This window comes from Podarcis pityusensis (genome assembly GCF_964106645.2).
Source record: "Podarcis pityusensis genome assembly, chromosome: 5".
NCBI lineage: Eukaryota > Metazoa > Chordata > Lepidosauria > Squamata > Lacertidae > Podarcis > Podarcis pityusensis.
This window is the reverse complement of record NC_138032.1, coordinates 96,949,637-96,976,028: the sequence shown is the minus strand read 5'-3', so window position 1 is coordinate 96,976,028 and position 26,392 is coordinate 96,949,637. Positions and strand designations below refer to the sequence as shown.

The 26,392-nt window shown below is 49.9% G+C and overlaps 1 protein-coding gene across 4 annotated transcripts in view; it reads right to left on the bottom strand.

Moving 5' to 3' along the window:
- Nucleotides 1-26,392, bottom strand: part of PRR5 (proline rich 5) — a 70,497-nt gene that overhangs the window by 29,399 nt on the left and 14,706 nt on the right. Inside the window, exons 2-3 of one of the 4 annotated variants that reach the window (XM_081005645.1) lie at nucleotides 19,761-19,881; nucleotides 7,447-7,687 (exon numbers count right to left, since the gene is read on the bottom strand). In XM_081005645.1, coding sequence (XP_080861771.1) covers nucleotides 7,447-7,577 — 131 coding nt within the window. In that variant the 5' untranslated portion in view covers nucleotides 7,578-7,687; nucleotides 19,761-19,881. Of the gene's footprint in view, nucleotides 1-7,446; nucleotides 7,688-7,765; nucleotides 7,995-19,760; nucleotides 19,884-26,392 lie in introns of those variants that run through there. The other 3 variants (XM_081005647.1, XM_081005646.1, XM_081005648.1) reach the window with 3 other exon arrangements.

Here is a 26,392-nt window from a genome sequence, read left to right as displayed (position 1 = left end):
AGGTTGGTGAAGAGACTAGATGGTGCAGAATGCAGTGGCCAGGTTGCTTGTGGGAACCTGCATGTAACATCTTGCTTCTGGGAGTTCCACTGGTTGGCAACTTAAGAATAAGAGCATGTGGCCTGTCTAGCCAAGCAGGACCTGAACGCAACAGCCCTCTCCCCTCCTAAGGTTTCCAGCTGCTGGTATTCAGAAGCGTATAGTTTCTGACCATGTGTGATGGCCTGGGATTCCGATTCGGAGGATGAAACAGAGGAATCCCAGCCTGCACAGGAGTCCCCGCCTCCAGGGCCGGCTGAACTGGGGCAAGGCCTAGATGCTGAAGAGCCTGCACCTGTGGCAGTGCATCAGGAGCTGGCCCCAGGTGAAGCCCTTCTGGCCCCAGAGGGGCTTGACGACTCAGTGGCCACAGGTGAGCCTCCTCCAGGGCCCAGTAACCCTTCGGCCTCTCCTGATCTGCAGAGGCTTAGGGCAGAGAGGCGAAGGGAACTGGTTGCCCCCAGGAGGAGTGCTCGCCTTAAGGCCAGAGGAGGCGGGGCTCCTGGGGACCGGGACCGCCCCTGGCCCTAGAAGAGGATAAAAGCCCAGTCAGCCCGGCCCCAGGTTGCGGGAGCAACGTCGTTGTTGGCTTCGGACCTTCCTGTGTTCCTGATCCCTGCTCGGCCTCCTGTTCCTGACTATCCGGTACTCCTGTTCCCTGCTCGGCTTCCTGTTCCTGACTATCCGGTACTCCTGTTCCCTGCTCGGCCTCCTGTTCCCGACCATCCGGTGTTCCTGTTCCCTGCACAGCCTCCTGTTCCAGCGTTCCTGTTCCCCGCCCGGCTCTCTGCCTCGGACCTTGCCCCTCTTCGTGTGGACTCTGCTACACCCAAGGTACCTTACCCCCGGGACCAGCACAGTTTGCTCCCGCCACACCCGCACTTCCCCTTCGTAGGGGTGCGTTCGGGAAGAGCCAGAGGCCATGGCTGAACAGGCGGCTGCACTGGTGGCTTTGGCCCAGGAGAACCAGGCCTTGACTCACACCGTGCAGCAGCTCAGCGACGCGGTTGTGGCACTTCAGCAACGCTTGGAAGCCCTACCGGCTCCTGGGGCCGACGCCCCGGCTCCTGGCAAGTACCCAGTGGCTTTGCCTGAGAAATTTGATGGAGCCCCGGCCAGCTTTCCCATGTTCCTGGCCCAGGCCAAGCTGTATATTCAGGGGCGAGCCCGGAACTTTCCTGACGACCGCACCAAGGTGCACTTTTTGATTAGTTTGTTAAAGGACCAGGCGGCCAAGTGGGCGTTGCCGCTACTCAGGCAAGACTCCCCCTTGCTGGCAGACTATACGGGGTTTTGCAATCGTTTGGAGGCCGCGTTCGGCAACCCCCAGAAAGAGAGTCAAGCCAACCGGGCGATTCGGCGTTTGAAACAGGGCAAGTCCACGGTGGCCACATATACCACGGAGTTTCGGCTGTTGGCACAGGACTTGACCTGGAATGACTCGGCACTGCGGGACCAGTATCTCGAAGGGCTTTCGGACGAGGTACTGGACCAGTTGGCCACAATGGAACGCCCCACCACGCTGGACACTCTCATTCAACGGAGTCTACAAATAGACGACCGGTTGGAGGATCGTCGTCAGGCCCGGGGTCGCCGACACTTCCAGTTCACGGCACCAGCTTTTTCCGGCAGCCCCACGGTCACAACTGATTTAACGGAGGAGCCTATGCAGCTCGGGGCAGTGCGGCCACGCCTTTCCCCCGCAGAGAAGGCGCGGCGTCGGGAGGGAAATCTCTGTCTTTACTGTGGCGGAAGTGGACACTTCGCTCTGTCCTGCCCTGAGAAACGCCAGCTGCAGGGAAACCGCCAACCCCAGTAGCTGATGGCCCTAGCTACCGGGGGTCCCAAACCGTACAGAATGGGCCCGCACCAATGGACTTGCAACATCTTATGGTTTCGGTACGTTTATACCCTCCAGGTGGGCCCTGGATCCTCACCCATGCTTTGGTAGATTCAGGGGCAACCCGCTCCTATATGGACGCTGCTTTTGCCGCCCATCATCAGGTGCCACTTCGGAACAAGCCAGTACCGGTCCAGGTGGAAGCGATTGACGGACGACTTCTGCGTTCAGGTGCCGTTACTCAGGAGACCCAGCCCCTGGTCCTGTGTCTCCAGCAGCACCGGGAGTTGCGAACTTTGGACATTGCCTCTATGCCCCGCTTCCCCCTGGTGCTCGGGATGGACTGGCTGGAAGCCCACAACGTTCAGATTGACTGGGTCAAACGGACCGTGCACTTCCCAGACCCATGTTCCCATGCTCAATCTGGAACGCTGGCGGCCGCGCCCTCAGAGGAGGCAGCACCCACGCTCCCAGCCGTGTACCAGGACTACCAGGACGTGTTCGAGGAACGGGGGGCAGACCAGCTGCCGCCGCATCGGCCTTTTGACTGCGGCATAGACCTCCAACCCGGAGCGCCTTTACCAGTGAGTCGCTTATATTCCCTAACAGAGCCAGAGCGCGAGGCTTTGCAGGACTTCTTGCGCAAGAACCTGGAGCGTGGGTTCATTAGGCCTTCCACCTCGCCTACCGCGGCACCAGTGCTTTTCGTTAAGAAGAAATGTGGGGAACTCCGCCCTTGCCATGATTACCGGGCCCTGAACAAAATTACCGTCCCAGACCGATACCCCTTGCCCCTTATCTCGGAGCTGCTGGAGCGGGTGCAAGGGGCACAGGTGTTCACCAAGCTGGACCTCCGGGGGGCCTACAACTTGATTCGGATCCGAGCCGGGGATGAGTGGAAGACAGCGTTTGGGACCCGGTACGGGCAGTTCGAATATTTGGTTATGCCTTTCGGTTTGTGCAACGCGCCTGCTGTGTTCCAACGCTACATCAACCACGTGTTTCAGGACTTGTTAGACAAGTACGTGGTGGTGTATTTGGATGACATACTGATTTACTCCCGTGACCCGGCTTGCCATGAGGGACATGTCCGGACCGTGCTGCAGCGCTTGCGTGAGCACCGTTTGTACGCAAAGCTCAGCAAGTGCGAGTTCCATCAGCGGACTGTGGACTTCCTTGGTCACCGGCTCTCTCCAGATGGGGTGCAAATGGACCCGGGGAAGGTGACAGCGGTTCAAGAATGGGCGGCACCCCGGAACCGCAAGGACCTGCAGCGTTTCCTGGGGTTCGCCAATTACTACCGGACCTTCATCGCTGATTATGCTCATCGCACCACCCCGTTGACCCGGCTACTGCGCCCAAAGACGCCGTTTTCCTGGGACAAGGAGGCAGAGGAGGCGTTTCAGGGGTTGAAGGCCTGTTTCCAGAGGGCACCAATCTTACAACATCCTGACCCCTCTCGACCCTTTGTGGTGGAGACCGACGCTTCCAGTACGGCTCTCGGTGCCGTCTTGTCTCAACAGATTGGTCCTGAAGCGCCACTCTTACCCTGTGCCTTCTATTCTCGCCAGCTCCTACCAGCGGAGCGTAACTATACTGTGTGGGAGCGGGAACTACTGGCCATCAAGGTAGCCTTTGAGGTCTGGCGCCACCATCTTGAGGGGGCACGACATCCGGTGGAGGTGAGAACTGACCACCTGACCACCGGAACCTGGAGTACCTCCAGACCACCCGCAAGCTGAACCAAAGACAGATCCGGTGGGCGTTGTTCTTTTCCCGGTTCCAGTTCCGGATCCGCTACATCCCTAGCTCTCAGAATCAGAAGGCGGATGCCCTGTCCCGGAAACCTGAAGACAACACAGACACGGTACAGCAAGCAGAACCCACCACGATCCTACCTCCGGCTGCATTCCTGGCCACCCAGGAGGCGCAGCCACTGCAGGTTCGGGTGCGGGAACAGCAGCGGGTCGACGCTTGGGCCCAGGAACGACTCCGGGAGCTGGCTGAAGGGTCCAGCCCACAGTATCCGGGGCTGGTCCTGCATCAGGGCCTCCTGCTGCACCACGGTCGTCTGTACATCCCGCCAGGGCCACTGCGGCTGGAGGTTCTCCGGATGGCCCATGATGCCCCAGCAGCAGGGCACTTTGGACGGTATCGGACCACCCATCTGGTCAGTCGTGAGTTTTGGTGGCCCCGCCTGAAGGCTGACGTGGCTCGCTACGTTGCTGGTTGTGATGTCTGCCGGCGCGCCAAGGGACCTACCGGGCGACCCCCCGGCCTACTTCAGCCATTGCCAGTTCCACCGCGCCCTTGGCACACAGTTTCGTTGGACTTTGTAGTGGACTTACCCTCGTCTCGTGGCTGTACCTGCCTTCTGGTTTTCTCCGACCATTTCACCAAGATGGTGCACTGCGCTCCCTGTCCATCTGTACCCACAGCCAAGGAAACTGCTCAGCTGTACCTTCAGCATGTCTTCCGCCTGCATGGACTACCTGAGCGCGTGGTGTCCGACCGGGGCGTTCAGTTCACATCCCGGTTCTGGCGAGCATTACACCAGACCCTCGGGACAGAGGTCTGCCTCTCGTCAGCCTACCACCCACAGACCGATGGCCAGACGGAACGGGCGAACGCGGTGCTGGAGCAGTACCTCCGGTGTTACTGCAGCTACCAGCAGGATGACTGGGTCGACCACCTGGCATTGGCGGAGTTCGCCTATAACAACGCGGTGAATGCGTCCACCCAGCAGACCCCGTTCCAGGCCAGTTATGGTTATCATCCACGGCTGTTTCCAGAGGTGCTGCCGGCATCCGCGGTCCCGGCGGTGACGGAGTGGCTTCAAGAGCTCCAGTCCCAGCAACAGCTTTTGGTGGAGCAACTGCACCAGGCCAAGGAAGCGTACAAAGCCCAGGCCGACCGCCACCGCCAGGTGGGGCCGGAACTTCGCGTCGGTGACCTGGTTTGGCTCTCCACTCGCCACCTCCACCCCTCTCGACCTTCGCGGAAGTTGGACGCCCGCTTCACCGGCCCGTTCCCTATCGTAGACCAAATCTCTCCTGTGGCATTCCGTCTCCGGTTACCCGCAACCCTGAAGGTTCACCCGGTCTTCCACAGGTCCCTTTTGAGTCCGGTGGCCCCACCCGACGAGTTCCACCCGAACCGTCCCCGACCGCAGCCAGTGTTGGTTCGGGGAGAGCCTGAGTACGAGGTGGAACGCATCCTGGACTCCCGATACCGCAGGGGAAAGCTGCAGTATCTCATTGACTGGAAGGGGTACGGACCGGAGGACCGTTCCTGGGAACCAGCGGCCAATGTCCACGCACCTGCCTGCCTCCGAGAGTTCCACGCGACGTACCCCGGCAAGCCGGGTCCGGACCCTCGGTTGAGGGGGGGGCCTGGGAGGGGGGATGGTGTGATGGCCTGGGATTCCGATTCGGAGGATGAAACAGAGGAATCCCAGCCTGCACAGGAGTCCCCGCCTCCAGGGCCGGCTGAACTGGGGCAAGGCCTAGATGCTGAAGAGCCTGCACCTGTGGCAGTGCATCAGGAGCTGGCCCCAGGTGAAGCCCTTCTGGCCCCAGAGGGGCTTGACGACTCAGTGGCCACAGGTGAGCCTCCTCCAGGGCCCAGTAACCCTTCGGCCTCTCCTGATCTGCAGAGGCTTAGGGCAGAGAGGCGAAGGGAACTGGTTGCCCCCAGGAGGAGTGCTCGCCTTAAGGCCAGAGGAGGCGGGGCTCCTGGGGACCGGGACCGCCCCTGGCCCTAGAAGAGGATAAAAGCCCAGTCAGCCCGGCCCCAGGTTGCGGGAGCAACGTCGTTGTTGGCTTCGGACCTTCCTGTGTTCCTGATCCCTGCTCGGCCTCCTGTTCCTGACTATCCGGTACTCCTGTTCCCTGCTCGGCTTCCTGTTCCTGACTATCCGGTACTCCTGTTCCCTGCTCGGCCTCCTGTTCCCGACCATCCGGTGTTCCTGTTCCCTGCACAGCCTCCTGTTCCAGCGTTCCTGTTCCCCGCCCGGCTCTCTGCCTCGGACCTTGCCCCTCTTCGTGTGGACTCTGCTACACCCAAGGTACCTTACCCCCGGGACCAGCACACCATGGAAGCAGAGTAGAGCCATCGGAGTGAGCAGCCACTAATTGTCTTCTCTGCTACCAGACTACCAGAATAAAGGTGCTGGTACTAACATATAAGGCCCAGTACAGCTCAGGATCAAGTTAATTTAGAGATTGTGTTATCCATTATTTATCCAGCAGGTCACTGCAGTCTGCAGAAGAGCTGCTCCTACAAGTTCCAAAAGATCAGAAGCCCACTCCATGGCAACTCAAAGCAGGGCTTTCGGCATGGCTACCTGTTCTGTGGAACAGCATTCCTGTCGAGATTTGACAAGTGACCACTACTTGCACTTTCTAGAAACGGTTTAATACATTTTTTTTCATGGTGTGGTTTGCCACCTGGATGAATGGGTCTCTGCCATCGCTGTCTATTTTTTTTAAAAAAAAATCTGCTGATTTTTATTGCGCATGGCCTTGAGAGACTTGCGTAAAGAGGATGAGTAAATTCATGCTCCTCCTCCTCCTCCTCCTCCAGGCTCAATTAAAGGTGCTGTTTTTGGCTTTCAAAATCCTAAACATCCTGGGATTTGGGTTCCCAAGGGACTGCATTATTCCACACAAGCCTGCCCCACCAACCATTGGAGGCCCTTCGCCCCTGCATTCAGTGCCCAGGAGAGTGGCTCAAAAAGAGAAGGTCTTTTCAGGGTGGGGGGGGGGGTGGAGAGAAACAATTTAGAGCTCCTCCTTCCTTTCCCAGACCACCACTTCTCTGCTTTCAACTGAATGCCACCCCCACCACAGTGTTTCCAGTCAAAAATATTTTAAAAAGTCTTTTGAGGTTTCATTTCACACACGTGCATATAACATTTAGTAAGGCCCGGATTGAGATTATAGTCGTAACTTGGTCTGCTTCTCCCTTTTTTCTTCTTCAAATGCCAACATCAATAACGGTTAAACCTTAGTGATAACATAGGGAACTCTGGCATTTTTTATTTGTATTTTTTTAAAAATGGCAGAGATTCCTTCAGTAAATCTCTCTCCCCGTGATTTATTTCTAGCTACAAATATATTTAACAACCCACTTCAAGTGTTTCTCTCCCCCCCTCCCATCACCAAAACACATGCAGTTTTGCCTGTTCCATAAACAAACCACCCTCCCCTGGGAAAGGAGAAACTACACCTACTTTCTCAACAAGCAAAGCAACCAGGAGACATAATAGCCAGCAAAAGAAAAAGGGTTCCCTAGATCTTAACAGTCATTGCCAGTGAGAATGAAATGAGAGAAAACAGTGTATGTCAGCACTAAGAGAAGGGCTAGAAGCATGAAAAACCTGGAAGTTTCCTCTCATATGAAAATCAGACTTCAAACTGTGTTGTGCCTTGTTGCTGCGTGTGTGCACAGCACATGCTCTTTAAAATCTGAGCCAGAAGTGATTGTTTGCAGTGTTGGCTGCGTTGGCTATTGTGGAATAAATTCCTGGTGCCTGCCTGTGTGCGTGGGGATATGCAAGACCGTACCTGTTCCAGGTGGCGTTGGAGCAGGCCCGTCGCTGCTGGGTCCCCCGCTCATCCAAGGATGCCGGCTCTCTCTTGCCCAGATCACTGAGGCTGGGCGAACTCATGAACTTCAACCTGCGAAGAGTCCTCATGGTCAAATGTGTTGTTTTGTGCGTGGCAGCTAGAGAAACACCATCCTTTTTACAACACACACACACGCAGCTGGAGCAGCAGCTTCTCCGTTTGCTGTTCAAAAATGAAACTTAAAAAAACAAAACAAAAAACAAAGAAGAGAGAACCAGTCTCTACAGAACACACCTCTGCCAGCAAGAAAACAAACCTTTAATCAGATCAACTCTGACGTCATAAATTGTGGTTAATAATTTCTCCAGGCTTTTTTTTTTTTTAAAGCTGAACTCCTCATTGCTGTCCTTTACATATTAAGGGGCCCTTTAAACCGGAAGGTTGTGCGAAACTTTTTCTCATCCCCATTGTAAAAAAAAACTGAGAATCTCATTCCGCATGCATGTTCCACCTGCCATAGTAAAAGCTTCACTAAATTCTCAAGAGGTTCCCCCCCCCCCTTCTCTTGTAACCGGAGCCAATAAGGGAGGGGGAAGCAACCCACTAAGGGTGACGTATGGAGATTTCGTAACCACCGATTCTTTGCCACATTACAACACACAAACTCTCTCTCTCTCTCTCTCTCTCTCTCTCTCTCTCTCTCTCTCTGTGTGTGTGTGTCTTTTTCACCAGGGCAAATTACAAATCTGCTTGTCTAAGAGGTTGCTTAAGCTGAAAGCACAAGATAAGCCTCCTGGTCAAAACAGGAGGTCTCTTTAAGGAGATGTGGGTGCTTTTGGAAAAGCATTTCAAAGATGTCCTGCAGCGCTGGTTGCTGGGGGCGCTTCCACCTCATAACAGCTTCAAAGGCGAAGTTTTACAACGGGGGGGGGGCATATTTGGTCTCTAAAACACCACAACCTGGAGAAACAGACAGAGATGACTCAGCTTGAAATTTTAAAAAGTGGGAGGAGCTCAGCAGCATATATGACAGAGCAAAGCCGTTTGCAGTTGAAATAGCCTAACAAGCGCTTCTGCTCTTTTTCTAAGGCAGGGGTCAGCAACCTTTTGCAGGCGTGGGCTGGTCCACTGTCCCTCAGACCATGTGGGGGGCCAGACTATATTTTTTGGGGGGGGGGGGGGAATGAACGAATTCCTATGCCCCACAAATAACCCAGAGATGCATTTTCAATAAAAGGACACATTCTACTCCTGTAAAAACACGCTGATTCCCGGACCGTCCGTGGGCCAGATTTAGAAGGCGATTGGGCCGCATCCTGCCCCCGGGCCTTAGGTTGCCTAGCCCTGCTCTAAGGCAGGCCGTGTATCTACCCAAAGCGGGAATTTAAGTATCATGGCATCCTGAGATTTTCCGTTCTCTTGTAAAAATATTCTACAACTATCTAGGTACACTGAAGAGAGCCTATAGGCAGTTATCTGGTCACAATACTCCCCTAACCCCAAATCACAAAAGAAATGCACAGTATTAGGGGCCCCTCTGCCCCCAAACCACTCACGTTGAACAGAACTCTTGCAAGTACAGTTTATTTTGGTAGGTAAGTGCCAAAAACATCTGCACCTGCCTCTCAGCCCGGATTTGCATGTTACAGTTTAACAAACACATCATATGTCAGCCATGTGCTTTTGCGGTAAACTCCAGTTATCTAATCTACTCAATTTACTATGCAGTGTCTAATGCTTACAATAATGATATTAATCATTATGAACAAAAACCCCATAACATGTAAAGAAGCTACTGGGATTTATTTTTTAAAAAACAAAACCATAATTTATGATCTAGAAACAAATGCAAACAACTGAACGAACCCAAAGGAGAGCCCATAATAAGTGAGGTTGTTAGGGGAGGCTAACCTGTGCCTTTGGAAGATGCAGGAGGGGGAGAAGGAAGATAACGTACAGGGATTCTAAGTTTCATGTTCAAACCTCTCCACCCCAAGGCGGACTTCACTAAACATGATTTTGAGTGGGCACATTGAGCACTACCTGCCAGGCCAAAGAATGTGCTCCCCAAGCCCTGCGCCATTATGTATTTTGTGAGAGTCACAAAAATGGATTGAGATTCCTGCACTGCAGGAGGTGGACTCGATGACCCTTGGGGATCCCTTCTAACTACACGATTCTATGAAATTCTAGGATTCCATAAAAGGAGGAGATCTGGTGGTGGCCTTGCTCATTAAGGAACATTACATATAACGTACAACAGTGATGGTGTTCCCAGAAACTCTTGAGAAAGTGCAATACGTTTAGGAGGAAAGGATCTACTATAGATGGGGCTTCCCGTTTTAGCTATGCTTGGCAAATAGACAAAGGATGTATTTTCTGCTGTTTGGATTGAGTTTATTAAATGCACTAATCGAAGTCACAACACCAGATCGTATCTGTCTATGATCATATATGGCTGAGAGAGAACAAATGACATGTGACCAATGGGCTCAAAGATAGCATAAATACCCCTGGAGACTAACAATAAAACGCTTCAGTAAAAAACAAACAAAAACAAAGAACAATTTTGCAAACTCCAGTACAATAAAGAACAGTAACAAAGCAAGCAGTGACTGGTCTCTCATGCGTCATTATTCCAGTATTTGACTGGAAAGAAGTGGTATCCATTGAAATCAGGTTAGCGATAATACAGCCCCTCCTAAACCCAGCGTGGGTAGTTGAGAGGCAATGAACTCTCAAGAAGTATTTATGAAAGTTAGAAACGGAAACCACACCATGTCAAATATAGCCTGGCTCCTTGCTTTCCACATATCATGTGCTAATATTTCCATGAGAACAAGACACAAAACATGCTTAAACCAACTTGCAACTAAAAAAAATCAGAGGACATTTCCCAGCCTCTACCTTTTGCTAATCTGCCTACAACCCCTAGTGGTGCAGCAACAAAACTGCTAGCACATTTGCAAAGCTAAGCAGGCTCTGCTAAGTTTCAAATTAGATGAGGGACCGTGTGTTGAGATCTCAGAGTCCTGAAAGTTCCCAGGGGTTCCAGGCACTTACCCTGAGTTTTGTTTTCTTGGATTGAGTTTGCTGTATGATAAACAGTGGTACCTCGGGTTAAGTATTTAATTCATTCCTGAGGTCCGTTCTTAACCTGAAACTGTTCTTAACCTGAAGCACCACTTTAGCTAATGGGGCCTCCTGCTGCTGCTGCGGCACGATTTGTTCTCATCCTGAAGCAAAGTTCTTAACCCGAGGTACTATTTCTGGGTTAGCGGAGTCTGTAACCTGAAGCATATGTAACCTGAGGTACCACTGTATGGGTTATGTGAGTTAATGATATATGGTTTATTTATTCATATATACCATCTAGCTTGGGATGCGGGTGGCGCTGTGGGTTAAACCACAGAGCCTAGGACTTGCCGATTGTCTCCCCGCGACAGGGTGAGCTTCCATTGCTCAGTCCCTGCTCCTGCCCACCTAGCAGTTCAAAAGCACGTCAAAGTGCAAGTAGATAAATACCGGTAGGTACCGCTCCGGCGGGAAGGTAAACGGCATTTTGGTGCACTGCTCTGGTTCTCCAGAAGCAGCTTAGTCATGCTGGCCACATGACCCGGAAGCTGTACGCCGGCTCCCTCGGCCAATAAAGCGAGATGAGCACCGCAACCCCAGAGTCGGCCACGACTGGACCTAATGGTCAGGGGTCCCTTTACCTTTACCATCTAGCTTATTTACTCATCTAGACCACCTGAGTCTACAATTGAGGGGCTCACATAATACCCCAAGAGGGTCTTGATTCTCCCACAGCCACAGCCTTGGATCCCAGCAAGAATCAGGCATGACTCTGTTTCCCAGCTGCCCAGCCTACAGCCTACAGCCTGCAGTTCTGCCCAGCCTGCTTCTAGCTTCACACACAACCCTGCTTTTGTTTTTCTAACTAGCGGACAGTTATTCTCTGGTACAGAGCCACTTCCCTTGTTACCTTAATGACCCACACTTTGAAGGCCCTTATGGTCCTTGCCTGGCTAATTCAGCAATTGAATCCCTGCTGGATCCAGGAACGGGGAAGGGATCCAAGCAAACAGCCTACCCCCACCCCCAAATTTACAACACCAAGTTCTTTATGGACGAGGTTGGGGCAAGTGAAAATATAGAAAGGAGAGCTAAAGGGGCTGCTTTTGGGACCACCTGGTTAGTTAATTTAGAAAAAATATCTCAGAATTGTGCCAGATGCTATTGAATATGACTGTTGGTGATTTCCAAGGTCTGCAGAGTGAGAGACAGATCTGGGAGAAACGTTTTCTGATTCAACCTGAGAAAGGAACTCTTTGGGACTGTGTACCATACAAAGCAATCTCAGCATCACTGAAGCCTCTCTGAAACTAATTTGCTGTTGGTACTTCACTCTGGCAGAATTAAGTCATGTTAACCCACCCCTATCACCTGCATGCTTAGAGGAAGATGAATAAAATGAATCTGGATCTTGGGAAGACAACGGGTGCTGTGGGTAGATGGTTCCTATGCCTGTTCTGGACAGAGCTATACTCCCTCTAAAGGAGCAGTGACATATCTTGGATGTAGTCCTGGATTCATCCTTGTCTGCCATTGCATTCAGGCATGGCTCCAGGCCACTTCCAATGCAGATCATCAGCTGCAGGTCATCAGCGTAACTGGGTCCTTCTGGACAGAAAGAAGAACAAGAGACATTCCAGTTCAATTTGAGGTTTGCTTGAGGAGGACACACTTCCTGGGCTCTAAAGACATGGAGGTGGGGGTGGGGGTGGCAGTGCTCACGTGACCCCCAGTGCCCTTCCATGACATCAATAAGCAGTGAGGGGCTTAAGGAGGTGAATCCACACCTTCCCCTCCTTTTTTTCTGTTTTTCTTCTCCAACTGACGCAACACCCCAAGGCTCCTGGAGGCAGCTGAGCATGCTCAGTTCTTCCTGGGTTCTTTGAGGGGGGGGGGGTGCCCCACTTTGGTTTGTCAACGTTTGGTGTTTCTGCATACCTCAGGCCCTAATCGGTCATCCTCCTGCATCTTTCTCCTGCACACTGGGCGCCTTCAAAATTCCACTTCACAGGGAGGGAAATGTGCATGCTTGGCTCTCACTGAGCTTTCAGTTTTTTTCTTTATCGTTTTCTGCCAAGTATGCAGAAACCCCTGCCTAGTCTGGTCCCGTTTCACTGCCTTGATGACAGGTACAGGACCACCAAGTTTGCTATTAGAAGGGATGGTGATAAGGAAGAAGATGATTTAACACTTCAGAAACTCTGTCCAATGTGCAGATACTTTTAAACTGATGTATAAGATCAGGGAAAGTTCATCTAATAACAACTGATAATGAAACAGTTGAAACTCCCTGCTCATCTCTGTGCTGTGTAAATTGTTCCTTAGCTTGCCTACCTTGCAGAATGTTAATTGGCTCTCTGAACAGGGCGACCTTGAAGCATCAGCCGGAGAACCACAGAACTGTCTCCTGTGCTTATATATGGTGTGGGGCCTGCCATTGCCTGGGAAACCAGAGCTGTGGGTTGTTCAGAACTTTGCTTTCTCACAGCCCTATTTCACAACTCAAGATTCTTCCTCTTAACTGTCTTGATCTTAAAAACCACACACACAAGTACCCACACGGCAAGATAAAGATAGGCCATGAAAACGGCCTGCCAGAAGGGGATGGAGCCAGCCCTTTGGGAGGGAGAATAAGGAGCCGTTTCAGAGAGAGGATTCTGATGGGGAGATGGTTTAAGAGAGAGCAGGAGGGAGAGAAAGAGAGTTGGTCCTGGTCTGTGTGTGTAACATCCGCCCTGGGGAAAATATCTACAGCTAGAGAAAGGAGTCTCTGAGCTTAGATAGGAAGACGGTGTTGAGTGTCTTGGGAGAGCATTCAGACAGGAGTTAACCGGAGGGCTGAGATGGAGCCAGGAGAAGGAGAAGCTGTGAGGATACCATCTCCTTGGGTCTCCTTCCAGTCAGGAGGGGAGAGATCTTCCAGAAAGAGAAGACTCCCAGACCAGGAAAAAAGGGGTGCATGGGGATCCGCTGGGTCTGTTAGACTGCCAGAGGTATCTCAGGAGTATGGGAAAGGAGTATCTCAAAGGCTGGGAAACGGACAGAAAGTACCACCTCCGTGTTTAAGAACCAAAGCATTAAGCTGTAACACCTACACAACAACTAAGTTTAGGAACTGAAGTGAAAGAAGTGGAAATAAACTGAGCATTTACCATCTAGTCTAGAAACCTGTAACATCTAACTGAGGAGTAATAACTGAATTAAAGCAGCTGACATTTAAAAGAAGCCTGTATCATCCACTAGATTAAGTATAATTATTAATAAGTTAACTGTTTCCTGAAAGACCTTTTATCTCCTGACACATCCTTTGTTTTATCAACTTCGTTCTGTAAACTAAATCTTTCTTTATTGGTTCAGCTCCTGCCTGAGTCTTCAAGGATCTAAGTTTACCCTCACAGAAAAACCAAGATATACCTTGTGGTCATTATACAGGGTCTACAAAGAGGGGATCTGCCTCCCTACCTCCCTTTGGGAGAGAGGAGGAAAGGGGAATCGGCGAGAGCTGCCTCTTCCCTCTCCACGCTTTTCTGCTGGTTGGAGGGTCAGGGCATGGTCCCAATTGTGGCAGCAAACAGGACCTCAACCACTAATATTACATTTACACTTCACGTTTGCAAGCCTGTTTGCAGAATATGGGATGGTGGTAAAAAGCAGCCACGCCTGAAGTCTCCTTTTTATCCTTTGAGCTTCCTGTTATCTCGCTTTCAGCAACCTCCTATGCAAGACCTCAGCTGCTATGTGGTCTTCAGCGCATGAAGGAAATGTAACCCTAACACCTACACACACTTGAAAAGGACACGCCATTCTTGGCACATCCTGTCCTTTTGCTTCCAGGAAAAATGTCTCCTTGTTTTGTTTTCAAGTATGAGCAATCTGGACTGCATGTACACTTATGGCTTTAAAGGAAGATGAGAGCAGTTCTTAGAGGAGAGGGCTAAGGCTGGCTACCAGCTGTGATGGCTCTGGTCTGCCTCCATAGTTTGAGGCAGCCATGTTTCTGAATCCCCGTGGCTGGAAACCACAGGAGGGGAAGAGTGCTGCTCTTGTGCTCAGATTTTGCCTGCTGGTCTGGTCAGCCACCGTGAGCACAGGATGCTGGACTAGGTGGGCCATGGGCCTGATCCATCAGGCTCTTGTGTTCTTATGCTAATGATCTCCAGATATCAGGTTTAGGGTTTTCTTGTGGAAATGCCTCCCTCTACTGGAAGGATGCCTTTGAAGCAACTGAGACCCACTGAAAAACCCACACCTTTCAACATGAGAAATGATATAAACTTGAATTGTTATAGGCTCTCAGCACTGAGAAAATGAAGAGTACATTTTAATGTACGGTATCTCGAGTGTATACTGAGTGTGTGAGTCTTCTGGGCCAGATTCAACTAATGTGATGTGTCAGCAGAAGGCAGTGCAAGAAGTCCCGCTAGGGCAGAATGAGACCCTGTCATCATATAACACCTCTACTCAAGAGATCTGAACTGGATGCCCATTTGATAACAGGCCAAGTCGAAGGCGTATATAAAGCAACCAGTTTACCTGAGGGATTGCCTTACCTCAGACATGCCCACTTGACCACTTTAACAGAAACATGGAATCACAGTTGAGCTCCACTGGTCATCTAGCCCAAGCCCCAGCAATGCAAAAACTGGCACACTTACGGTGCCACATAATATTCATTCCATGCTTGTAGGAAGTCAATATTTTAATGTAGCAGCATCTGCACTTCGGAACTTACTGCTTATTGACATCAGGCAGGAACCTCCTATGCGCTGGTTCCGCCCATACTCGTCACAGACATCGCTTCTGAGCATGCCCATGCAGTCATATGGAGTTTACATGTTTTATTTTGTGCTAGCTACTGTTGATTTTAATCACCTTTTGAATATTTTAAATATCTGCTTTCATCAATAATTTTTTTTTCATATTAAGCAGTATAAATTTTGGACACCCACCCACTTTATATGTAAATTTATAGGCCTCTTAACCCGCCATATGACCCTCAAAGAAGCTTAAAATAAAAGCAACCATAAACACAATTTTGATGCAGCAGTATCACAGAAAATGAGCTACGGTTTAGAAAATAAAACCCACTACTGAGACTGCAGAAACCCGCGAATTGAGCGGATGAGACAAATGTTGGTCGAACGGTAAAGAGGGCGCTTTCTGCATGTGCTCTAGAGGGAAGTGAGGGGCAGATGGGGGTCATCTACCTGGGGAGGTGGCCCATCTAGGAGAAGGAAAACTCATCCTAAACCTCTGCTACCTTGTAGCCATACTCATTCATGAGAGAAAGGCTTCAGGAGTAAACCCCAAGAGGAAATCCGTGGGACATCTTTGGGAGAAGAAAAGGCTAAGGAGTAAGCCCGACACAACTCCTGCCACCAAACTGGTGCCAAAGGCCTTGCATTGCTTTCCTTTGAACCATGTCAGCAAGGCCAAGTGTGTATGTGTGTGTGTGTGGGGGGGGGGTCTTGTCATCTGGGCAGCCCAGGACCTCCAGACACACTGCCCAGGCTTGTCACTTTGGTGCTGCAAACAGTGATTCAACTTCATCCCTGGAGGCACACTCCATTGTTTCCTGAGACGGACAGATGCTAACAACAACGTCAGGACAGGACACCCAGTCTGGCCTTCCACCTTATGTCTCTTCTCCCCTCCCTCATGGCTCCCTGCCCCCATCCCAGTGCACAGGCTTCTCCCACAACACCCTCACTTTTCCCCCCTCCCCAGGCTGCCAAATGTCTGGCTGAAGCGCAGCAAGAGTGTTTGCAACTCCTCTGCTTCCCAGAGCCACACTCCAAAGGTCTCCCATTTCTCTTGCTCCTAAGCCTAGTGAAACATTAACAAATGCAATGCTTCCTGTTGTGGAAGCCAGAAAAGGGGGGGGGGGGTCTGATAGGCTGGCAAGCAATCCCAGTAACTCCCCACCCCCTCTGCAGATGGCAAAAAGGAAGCCCCTCAGCCTGCAGAGCAGTGCAGGAAGAGAGAGAGAAGTCTCACATCGCCTAGGTAACCAGGCAACTCTCTATCTTTCTGCGCTGTGTTGCAGCAAAGTATGGGGTGGAGGGGGAGAAACAAAACAGCATTGACGTGCATATGCCACATCAGTTGTGGAAAGCATGCATGTGTAAATTGGTGCCCTTCTTTTTAAAACACACAAAAGAGACCGAGAACTGGGGTTCTCGCTTGTGTGTATCTAAGAAGGGAAAATAGCAAACTGTATGCATGTATTTTTTAGAGGACAACCATTTCAGTATTATCCAGAGCACAGGGTCAAACACGCTGCCCCTTGTGTCCCTTGAAAGCCCCGTCTCCCATTGTCCATACCCTGCAAGAGGAGGGGACCCTTCTCTGAGCACAGAGCCCCTCGGGATTTAGGCTGCACCCACACCAAACATCCAGAACACTATCAAGCACCTCACAGAGCTACAATCAATCTCTCTTCCTATGGAACTCGGGGAATTGGGGGAATTCCTATGGAACTCGGGGAACAACTTTCAGCAGCCACAACCAACTACAGTTCCCAGAGTTATTTGAGGGAAGCCATGGCTGTTAAAGTGGCATAATAATGGGTGTATTGTGTCAGTGCAGCCTTGGAACTCTTAGTAAGTCAAGGCCATTTATCTCTTACTGTGAAAATGCCATTTTAGCTTAGAAGTTTTCCAGCTAGGGTCCAGGCAACTGTTGGAAACTTACAGGGATTTCTTAATTAAAAATATCAGTAATGGCAAGTGAAACTCTCTTATAATTATATTTTTTTTATTTATACCCCGCCAATCTGGCTGGGTTTCCCCAGCCTTGAAGAGTTTCACCTGGCAAGCTAAAACGCATGCACTGATGGAACAATTGTAATAGTGTGACAATGAATTCCGCCCTTTGAGAATAGGTTGTAGATTGCCACAGTTTAGAACTGGAACAGAAAATAGAGTCTAGGGTCACTACACATAATTCTGTGTCACACTCTGCTCAAGGCAAAGACATGCAAACATACACATGTTTTAGGAAGTTACATCATGAAGCAGACGAACACCAAGAAACCTTTGAAAACAACAACTAAGCCCTGTTAGGTTTGCACTGCTCATGAAAACTATGAGAAATATGGAGCTGGTTTCAGGAACCAAAGTCGCTCGGGCAACAAAAAGAATCTTTTCTTAAAGTGTAAAGTACTGCATTTGTTATCCAAAGCAGCCTCTATTCTGCTTTAAAAAAATAAAATAAAAAATTAGCTGTGCTCCACTGGCCAAGGCATTCATGCTAGAGGTGAGAGAAAATTGTCTCCCCAAATTATCTATCCTACTATTTCGGTAGTGAAATTGAGGGTGTTACTTTGATTAATATTCTCAGGGAATTTGTGGGCGAGAGGGGTGGAGAATATATTTTCCAACAGTTTTTTGGGGGAGTGAGACTGTTTAGCAGCAGAAGCAGAAACCACCGTGTCAGCATCCAGCCAAGCTGCATGACCCACAACACCCCAAATCATGTTGGCGTAGTGTAGTGGGGTAGCCAGAAAAAGAAAGAAAAAACCACCCGGTGCAGAATTTTTAGAGAATCTGTAGAATGGGGCAGGGCAAAAAAGAAAATTATCTGACATTTTATTCTTCTTCCTTTTTTTGGCATACCTCCATTCACAACAGTAGTAAATGTTTACATCAGTGTTGTTGTTGTTGTTGTAATTTGCATACTGCCCTATACCTACAGACACAGAGGTCAGGTCTGAGGCAGAGATTGAGGGGCAGCAAACCACACAAAAGTGTTCATTCTGCCATTCCCTAATGCAGGTCCGCCCAACTTGTGACCCATCAAGACGGATACAGCCCCCCAGTGACATATACCGTGCCCTGCCAACACACACATATGCAGCCCCAGGAAAAGAGCCAAAACAGATTTACTAGCAGGCATCGTGCATTTGCTGTATCTGCTCAGCATGGTGAGTCACGAGTTGTGCAGGTGTGTCCTGCTAGCTCAAAAGCAGGAGCTGAGGCATTTTTGAAAGTCAGGCTACATCCTGGACCTTCCTTTCAACCACGCAGGCTGGCTCTTGATATTCTGCTGCTGGATAATAATAATAATAATAATAATTTATTATTTGTACCCCATCCATCTGGCTGGGTTTCCCCAGTCACTCTGGGCGGCTTCCAACAAAGATGAAAAATACACTAAAATGTCACATATTAAAAACTTCCCTGAACAGGGCTGCCTTCAGATGTCTTCTGAATGTCAGGTAGTTGTTTATCGCTTTGACATCTGATGGGAGGACGTTCCACAGGGCGGGCACCACTACCGAGAAGGCCCTCTGCCTGGTTCCCTGTAACCTCTCGCAGTGAGGGAACCGCCAGAAGGCCCTCAGTGCTGGACCTCAGTGTCCGGGCTGAACGATGGGGGTGGAGACGCTCCTTCAGGTATACTGGACCGAGGCCGTTTAGGGCTTTAAAGGTCAGCACCAACACTTTGAATTGTGCTCGGAAACGTACTGGGAGCCAATGTAGGTCTTTCAAGACCGGTGTTATATGGTCTCGGCGGCCGCACAATGCATTTTGCCATTCTATTTTCTCCTGGCTGCAGCTCCTTTTCCAATTCTGAAGGGAAGAGACTGTCACTCTGCCGCTGGCTTTATGCTGCCCTTAAGATTTTAGGACTATTGCTTTTATTTTATGGGGAATGAATTTGTCATTTCCTGTAAGCCACCCAGATGACATGTTGTTATTGGGTAGAATACAAAGGCAGAAAGAAAAAAATAGATAAATTCATTCCATTTACAGTGGTACCTTGGGTTACAGACGCTTCAGGTTACATACGCTTCAGGTTACAGACTCCACTAACCCAGAAATAGTACCTCGGGTTAAGAACTTTGCTTCAGGACGAGAACAGAAATTGCGCGGCGGTGGCGCGGCAGCAGCAGCAGGAGGCCCCATTAGCTAAAGTGGTGCTTCAGGTTAAGAACAGTTCCAGGTTAAGAATGGACCTCCAGAACGAATTAAGTACTTAACCCGAGGTACCTCTGTACGTGCTTGCAAGAAGGGCTGCAATCAGGACAGCTGCTTGCACACTACAGGCCATCATGTCCAAAGGTTTGGGGGCAGGTGGAAAATGGTGCCCCCGAGAGGATTATCATTTTCCTGGGACCCCCAAGACAGAATTCTGCTGCTTACAGAGTTGGGCTGTCCCGGCACAAATACAGAGCTCCTCTCAGGAGCATCACATCTGAATAAACTGCGTCAGAACTTTAAGAAACAACTTACCTGCTGAAGAGTTCAGAGCAAGGGACTGAATTGAAGTGATCAAAAAACGTAGTAGTTCACTATATCCATGTCACAACTGGAGATTTCTGGGAGTCTAAAGAAGTTGCATGAAGCAACGTAGCTCTGCAAGAGAAGATTTAACATGTTACACTGCAGAAAATTCACTTGCTAATGACATACCCTTGAGCCTTTGCCCAACTACTTTGTTACCCTGATCTGTAACTCAGCCCCTACCTGCAACCAAAACAACTGTATATCGCTTGCCTGTTTACCCCTGCCTCTACTAAGCTCCCTTCCGCTATCGTTTCTCTTGTAATGAATTTTAGATTGCAAGCTCCTTGGGACAGTGATCTGTCCTCTTTCACTCTGTAAGATACTATTATTATTACTTACTGTATTTTTCACTCTATAGGACGCACCGGACCATAGGAGGGGGAGAACAGGAAAAAAATTTTTCCCTTGTTCTCCCCCTCTAAAACAAGGTGCATTCTCTGCGTTCAAGGTGCGTTTACCCGAAGCCTCCGGAGCCCAGCGGGAGTTCCCTCTGGGCTCCGGAGGCTTTGGGTTCCTTTCGACCTGCTCTTTGGGGCTGGCGGGGGGAAGTGCTGCTTTCCCCCATCGCCAGCCTCCAAACCAGGTCAGGGAGCAGCGCGAAGGAGTCGCGCGCCTTCCCGCTGCCCCCAGAGCTTGTGGGACTGGCGTTGCAGCCTTCCCCCCACCTTCGTACAGCCTTCATATCCTCCGTCTCGCTGTTCTGGCTGCGGGGACAGCCTTCGTAGCCTCCGCAGGGCAGCGGGGTGAAGCGGAGGCTTTGCGCAGCTAACCCCAAGCTAGAACAGCGAGACAGAGCACTGCGCAGCACTCCGTCTCCCTGTTCTGGCTTTGGGCTTAGCTGCACAGCCTGCATTCGCTCTATAGGACGCACACGCATTTCCCCTTAATTTTTGGAGGGGGAAAAGTGCGTCCTATAGAGCGAAAAATACGGTATATGTTGCCAAATACAAAGCATTTCTAGGCAACTTACAAGCACAACTGAAAAGCAACCATAAAGTTAAATGATAAACAATACCCCCCTCCTCCCAAAGACACACATCCAGATCCACCCCCCCCCCACTCCAGGTGTTATCACAATCAGTCAAAATGCTGGGAGAAAAGGTATGTCTTGACCTGGTGCCAAAAGCATGTAAAAGCTGGTGCCAGGTAGTCTTTCCTGGGTAAAGCATTCCATGTACACACCTAATGATTCTGATGTTAACACCACCACCAGCAGCATTTGTGTTATTTTTGAGCGTTCAAAGCACTTCCTGTACATTATCCCAGGGATCATATAGCCACCATGTAAGGTAGGTTTGAGTTGTTATCCCAATGTTGCAGCAGTAAGGCTGAGGGTGAGAGAATGTGCCCAAGGCCACAGGAAAGACACAACAAACATTTCCAAATGTACCTGAAAACTAGGTCTACCAGCTTCAACTCACAGTTGAGGAATCTCTGGTCTGTGGCTCAAATTAGACCAGCCAGCAGTTCCAGTTTCCCCCCAAGGACCATCTATATGACATCAGGTGTGAGGCAGGTACAGTATAGTAACAGTTGCAAAGGAACAACTGGGAGCGTTAAAGCGCATTCTTGATTCTTCCTTTGCCAGAATGGCTTACATCTGTGACGGTTAAATTTGGCACAAAATACAAGCCCTACTAGGTTCAGCTACATTCAATTTCGATCCAACAAAGTGAAATTCAAAAGTAGACCCACAAATATCCATCAACAGACTCACTGTCCCCAGGGCAGAAATCAGTGGTTGCATCTAATGTTAGTCCTGCTCAAAGCAGACCTACTGAAAACAATGGGCATAAGTAACTTAGGTCCATTAACTACAATGGTTCAACCCTGAGCACAGCTCTAGAAATCCCAAGAGGTTTACTCTGGCATTAATGTGGGACAGAAACTTTTCCAGGTTAGCTGCAAAGGACACCCTCTCCTTTTCAGGGATTGCAGAGAGGAGGAAATGGCCTTGAAGAAGATGCTTTCCTCACAGCCACTTTCCTCCCACTGTAGGCAAGGGGTTTTGAATTCAATCTAGTAGAGCAACTCCACAAGACTGCCATTAGCTGAACAGCTGCACACTTAGTCTATGAAGCAGATGGCGCAAAATTTCTATGATCTCTCCCCACCCTCCACGTTACTTGGACTTAGGCATGCACAAAAGAGCTAAAGAAATCCTTTCCTGGGGTCTTGTGCATTAGAAGCAGCAGCAACAACAGGTCTCTAGGATGACAGATTTACCATCAAACAGCTGTTTCGGTGATGTCAAGCCTGGATGTTCAACTAAAACACCAGTGAAACACAGTTGTTGAAGGAACAACTGGATATCATCAGCTGATACTTAAGCAGTAACTGAGTTGACAGTAAGAAAGCTGATAATATCAGACCCACTGCTGACAAAACTTTATATATTTTTAAAGGCCACTTCCCAGCAACCCATCATGCTTCAGGAGGATAGAGTCCTGCACATAAACAGGCAAGGTTATGAAGACAGAGATAAGCTTATATTTTCAAATTCTGGGCTCTTCCAATGCTAAGGGAAAAGGTTGGCCTCCACCTCAGTTGTGTCCCTGAATGCAGCTCACTCATTCACTCATGGAGCTAAAAGATGTATTTGAGGAGAGCTTTGCTGTGAGGAACTTCCAACCTAGTGCCAGGGAACCTGGCCTTCACTGGCAGATCTGCCAGAGCAGGCATAAGTAAACTCAGCCCTCCAGATGTTTTGGGACTACAACTCCCATCATCCCTAGCTAACAGGACCAGTGGTCAGGGATGATGGGAACTGTAGTCTCAAAACATCTGGAGGGCCGAGCTTGCCTGTGCCTGTGCCAGTGTATTGGTAGACATGGACTGTCACATCTGCTTGAAGGTTGGTTACAAGCTGTATCTTCTGTGAAGGAGAATCCCTGGGCTGCTGTAATGATCTCAGGCAGGCAAGCAAGTCTCTGACAGTTTTATGTACGTTTATTTACAATTTACATCCGGAGATGTAATCCTGCCGCCATTAGCTAAAAGTTGGTCACTCTGAGTCTCCGCCCCTATCACAACATGTAGGGCACCAAAGTCCAGTCCTTCCTCTGTTGTACTTCCATTGCATCTTAACCCTTTTGGCTTTTCTGGTTCGAGGAGAAGGTGCGTGAACACCCCCCCCCCCCGCTATCAAATGACAATTCCTCCAAATGCTGTCTCCCTCCTGGTTGCATAGCAACCCCCTCGATGTCTTCTATCTCCTCCCCTTCCTCTGTCTGTGAGCTCTCCAAGTCTGGGAACGCTTGATAAAGGGGGGGGGGCCCGAACTACCCCACTCCTGCTCTGACTGTGGCTGCGATCTCTCGCTTCCAGAGTCAGACTCTGTCTCCCTTTGTACAGGCATTCCTTCATCTCCAGAGACTGTCTCTTCCCAGGTGTTCAATTCAGCCACATCCCTGACAGCTGTTAAGGATATGCAAAAGGGAGTCTGAACTGAAGGCAGGAAAGGGGGCTAGTGCTGGTGACTTGTGGAAGTCAGCTGGTAGTTCACCACCCCTCATATCAGCAGAGTCCTCAGAGATTTCCTGCTCCCAGCAGACAGCTTCTTCCAGAGTTTCTGGTTAAGGGGAAACTCCTTTCCCACACAGTTCAAAGTAGCAAAGTCTTTAATGTCTCCAGACACAAGATAAAACTAAGCACTGCTATCTCCTAGATGCGGTTCTTCTGGCCTTTGAAGTAAAGATACATATATACAAAGAGAGCCACTAACACTATCAACATGCTAGCTAATGCTGTGTAAATTGTGCAGCCTCTTCCCCTGACTCTCCCAGATTCAGAGTCAGATCCTGACAGCAAACAGGATAGCAAAAGGGCCTGAAGCAGGACAGGGACAACAGGAGAGGACGCACATAAGGAAAGCAATGCCCTGGAGACTATTATACCTACACATAGGCATATTTACTGAACCAATGGGAGGGCAAATGACTCAGCAAGTCATACACTCACTGGTGTTGCTATGGTAACCCAGTGCACCTGGCACCCTCATCTCAGAATACCCATATGTGGATGATGTGCTCCTCAAGACATGAGACTGAGGACTGTGTAGGTCAACCCATTGTCCTCATGACACCAACAGATGGCTACACAGAAGACACAACAGATTGGCTGGAACAGCTGCCAATAAACTAAAGAGGCATCAATGTCATGGACTGGTTGGATGCAGAGGAGGAGGGGGGGGCAGCTGGGGAATCCCCAAGGGAACCCCCAGGGGAAGAAGGCTCAGAGCCAAGAGGTGACAGTTAGTGGTCAGAGGGAGAAGAGGGGGCAGACTGGGAGAAGGAGGTGTCAGAAGAGGTAAACAGGGCTTAGTGAGCAGGAAGAGGCTGGGGAATGGAGAAGTCCTCACTCAGAGGCAAATGAGGACGGAGGCCAGGAGACCGAGAAGCGGCTGAAGAAATCAGGGAGTCTCCCCCTCCGGCTGCAAACAGCTCGCCTCTGCCCTGGTCTCCCAGAACACGCGAAGAAACGAGGGCAGAGCAAAAAGATGAAGGAGCCTGAGATTGCTTGGGAAGGACGGGGGGGGGGGGGAGTCTTAGGAAGCGTTGGGAAGGCTCCTTGCAACTGCTCCACTGGGGCAAGACTTACTGGAAAGAGGTGCTGGGATCTCCAGGCCTGCACTGTTTTGGTTGCTTTGAATAAAGAGTTAAGTTCCCAGACACTGGTGTTTTTACTGCTGACTTGCTCCTGACTCCGGCTGCTGACACTCAAGGACTTTCACAGTAATATCATAGTGGCAGACCAAAGATCACGACCCTGGCCGTGTTTGTTTGCATGGAGAAGCTTCTAGGGGAAGGGGGGCTGAGCAAGGAAAGCAGGCATCTTGACCCAGCAGTGGGGAACCACTGACCCACAGGCCTAACAAGACTGTTTTGGCCAAGCCGCATCCACCAGCCCTATTCCAGTTGAAATATTCCATGCTGTGCCTTTGGTGGCATGGTTTGATTTCAGAGGAAAATGGACAGAGGAAGACTGTCCACCTGCCAACATTGGCCTGCAAAGGTAGGAGATGCAGGGACCTGGATACAGAAAATTTGAAGGCAGTGTTTGGGGAAATGAGCCTGCAACTATATGGACCATTGCAATACTCCCATGTAAGCTAGTAGAGAACGATCAGCTGAGAGGGCTCTCATTGGCTTTAATATACAGTAGTCCCATGGAAAATACCCATGTTAAACCATTTCACCAATACACATTTAGGCATTCTCATTTCGGGGTCAATTAAACCATTATACTTAACATTTCTGTGTCTGCATGTTCTTTTTGTTATTATTTCTTTTTCCTTCTCTATTCCTGCCCGCCCCCCCCCCCCCGCCACGCCACACCTTTCTGGGTTTTTTGTATAAAAGTCTTGGTTTGGTTATTTTTCTCTATAAACCTTAATAAAATCTATTTAAAAAAAACAAAAGAGGGTGTTTAGTATGAAGATAAGAGAAAATGTGAAGCGTTATTTTCTTGAGTAAGCCATCATTTTTATTTTGTTAGTTCACCTCCCGTTATTAATATACAGTGGGTTCATTTAATAATGTAAGGCTTCTTAAATAATTCTTCAATAGGTAATCATTACCATTTAACGTGCCTCACATTCCAAGTCTTGAAATATGAAACACGGAGGCTCAGCTGATAACGGCTCTATGGTTCTTTCCTCCCTGCGCAAGCCATTTGCCTGGATAGTCCTTTGGATCTTTTTACACTAGTTATGGTCTATATTTTGCAGTCCTGCAGGCACCGCTGCCCCAAGCAGAGAGCAGAATTGACAAAGGCATTTTAAAGGTTTCCATTAATTGAAGACAGTTCTGTTTCTACGCCATGCTCCCTGTGGGCTGCGCATGCCAAGTGGCTTGACCACCGCAAGCTCCGTGCAAGCCGCGCGCCCCAAGTGCCACATGCACAACATTGGGAAGAGCCAGGGCCTCTTTCCCCAGCAGCCGCACGTAGGCCCAGCGAGGTCCGCCATAGGCAGCAGAATATTGAGGTTGCCTGGCCCCCTCCAAAGAAAGATGGGGGGGCCTTTCACACATACCCCGATGTTGCCCCTGCCCCCTGTGCTTGAATTTAGGTCCGCTTCTCCCAAGGAACAAGCCTTTAGTGTGACAGACCCTCCCTTGTAGAACTCCTCGCCCACAGAGGTCCAGCAGAAATCATCCTTGCCATTTCTGAGGCACCTTTTGAAAACTATTATTTAGACGGGAGTTTAAAAGACGAAACTGTTTTTGTCAACCAGTAGTTACCGATGCTTTAATTTATCTTATTGTAATGTTTTGTTTTTTTGTTGCGTACTGCTTTGCTGTATTTTTATGGAAGGGCAATATACTGTATTTTTCGCTCTATAGGATGCACTTTTCCCCCTGCAAAAATGAAGGGGAATGTGTGTGCGTCTTCCGCAAGCCTTCGGAGCGCGGCGGGAGTGCCCGCTTGCGGATAGCAGCCTGCAGCCTGAAGCCTGGCTTCAGACAGCTATCCGCAAACCTTCGGAGCGCTCCCCCAGCCCGCAAGCTCCGGGAGCGGCAGCAAGGCTGCGCAACCTTGCCTCCACTCCCGGACCTGTTCTGGGGGCTGGGGTCGGG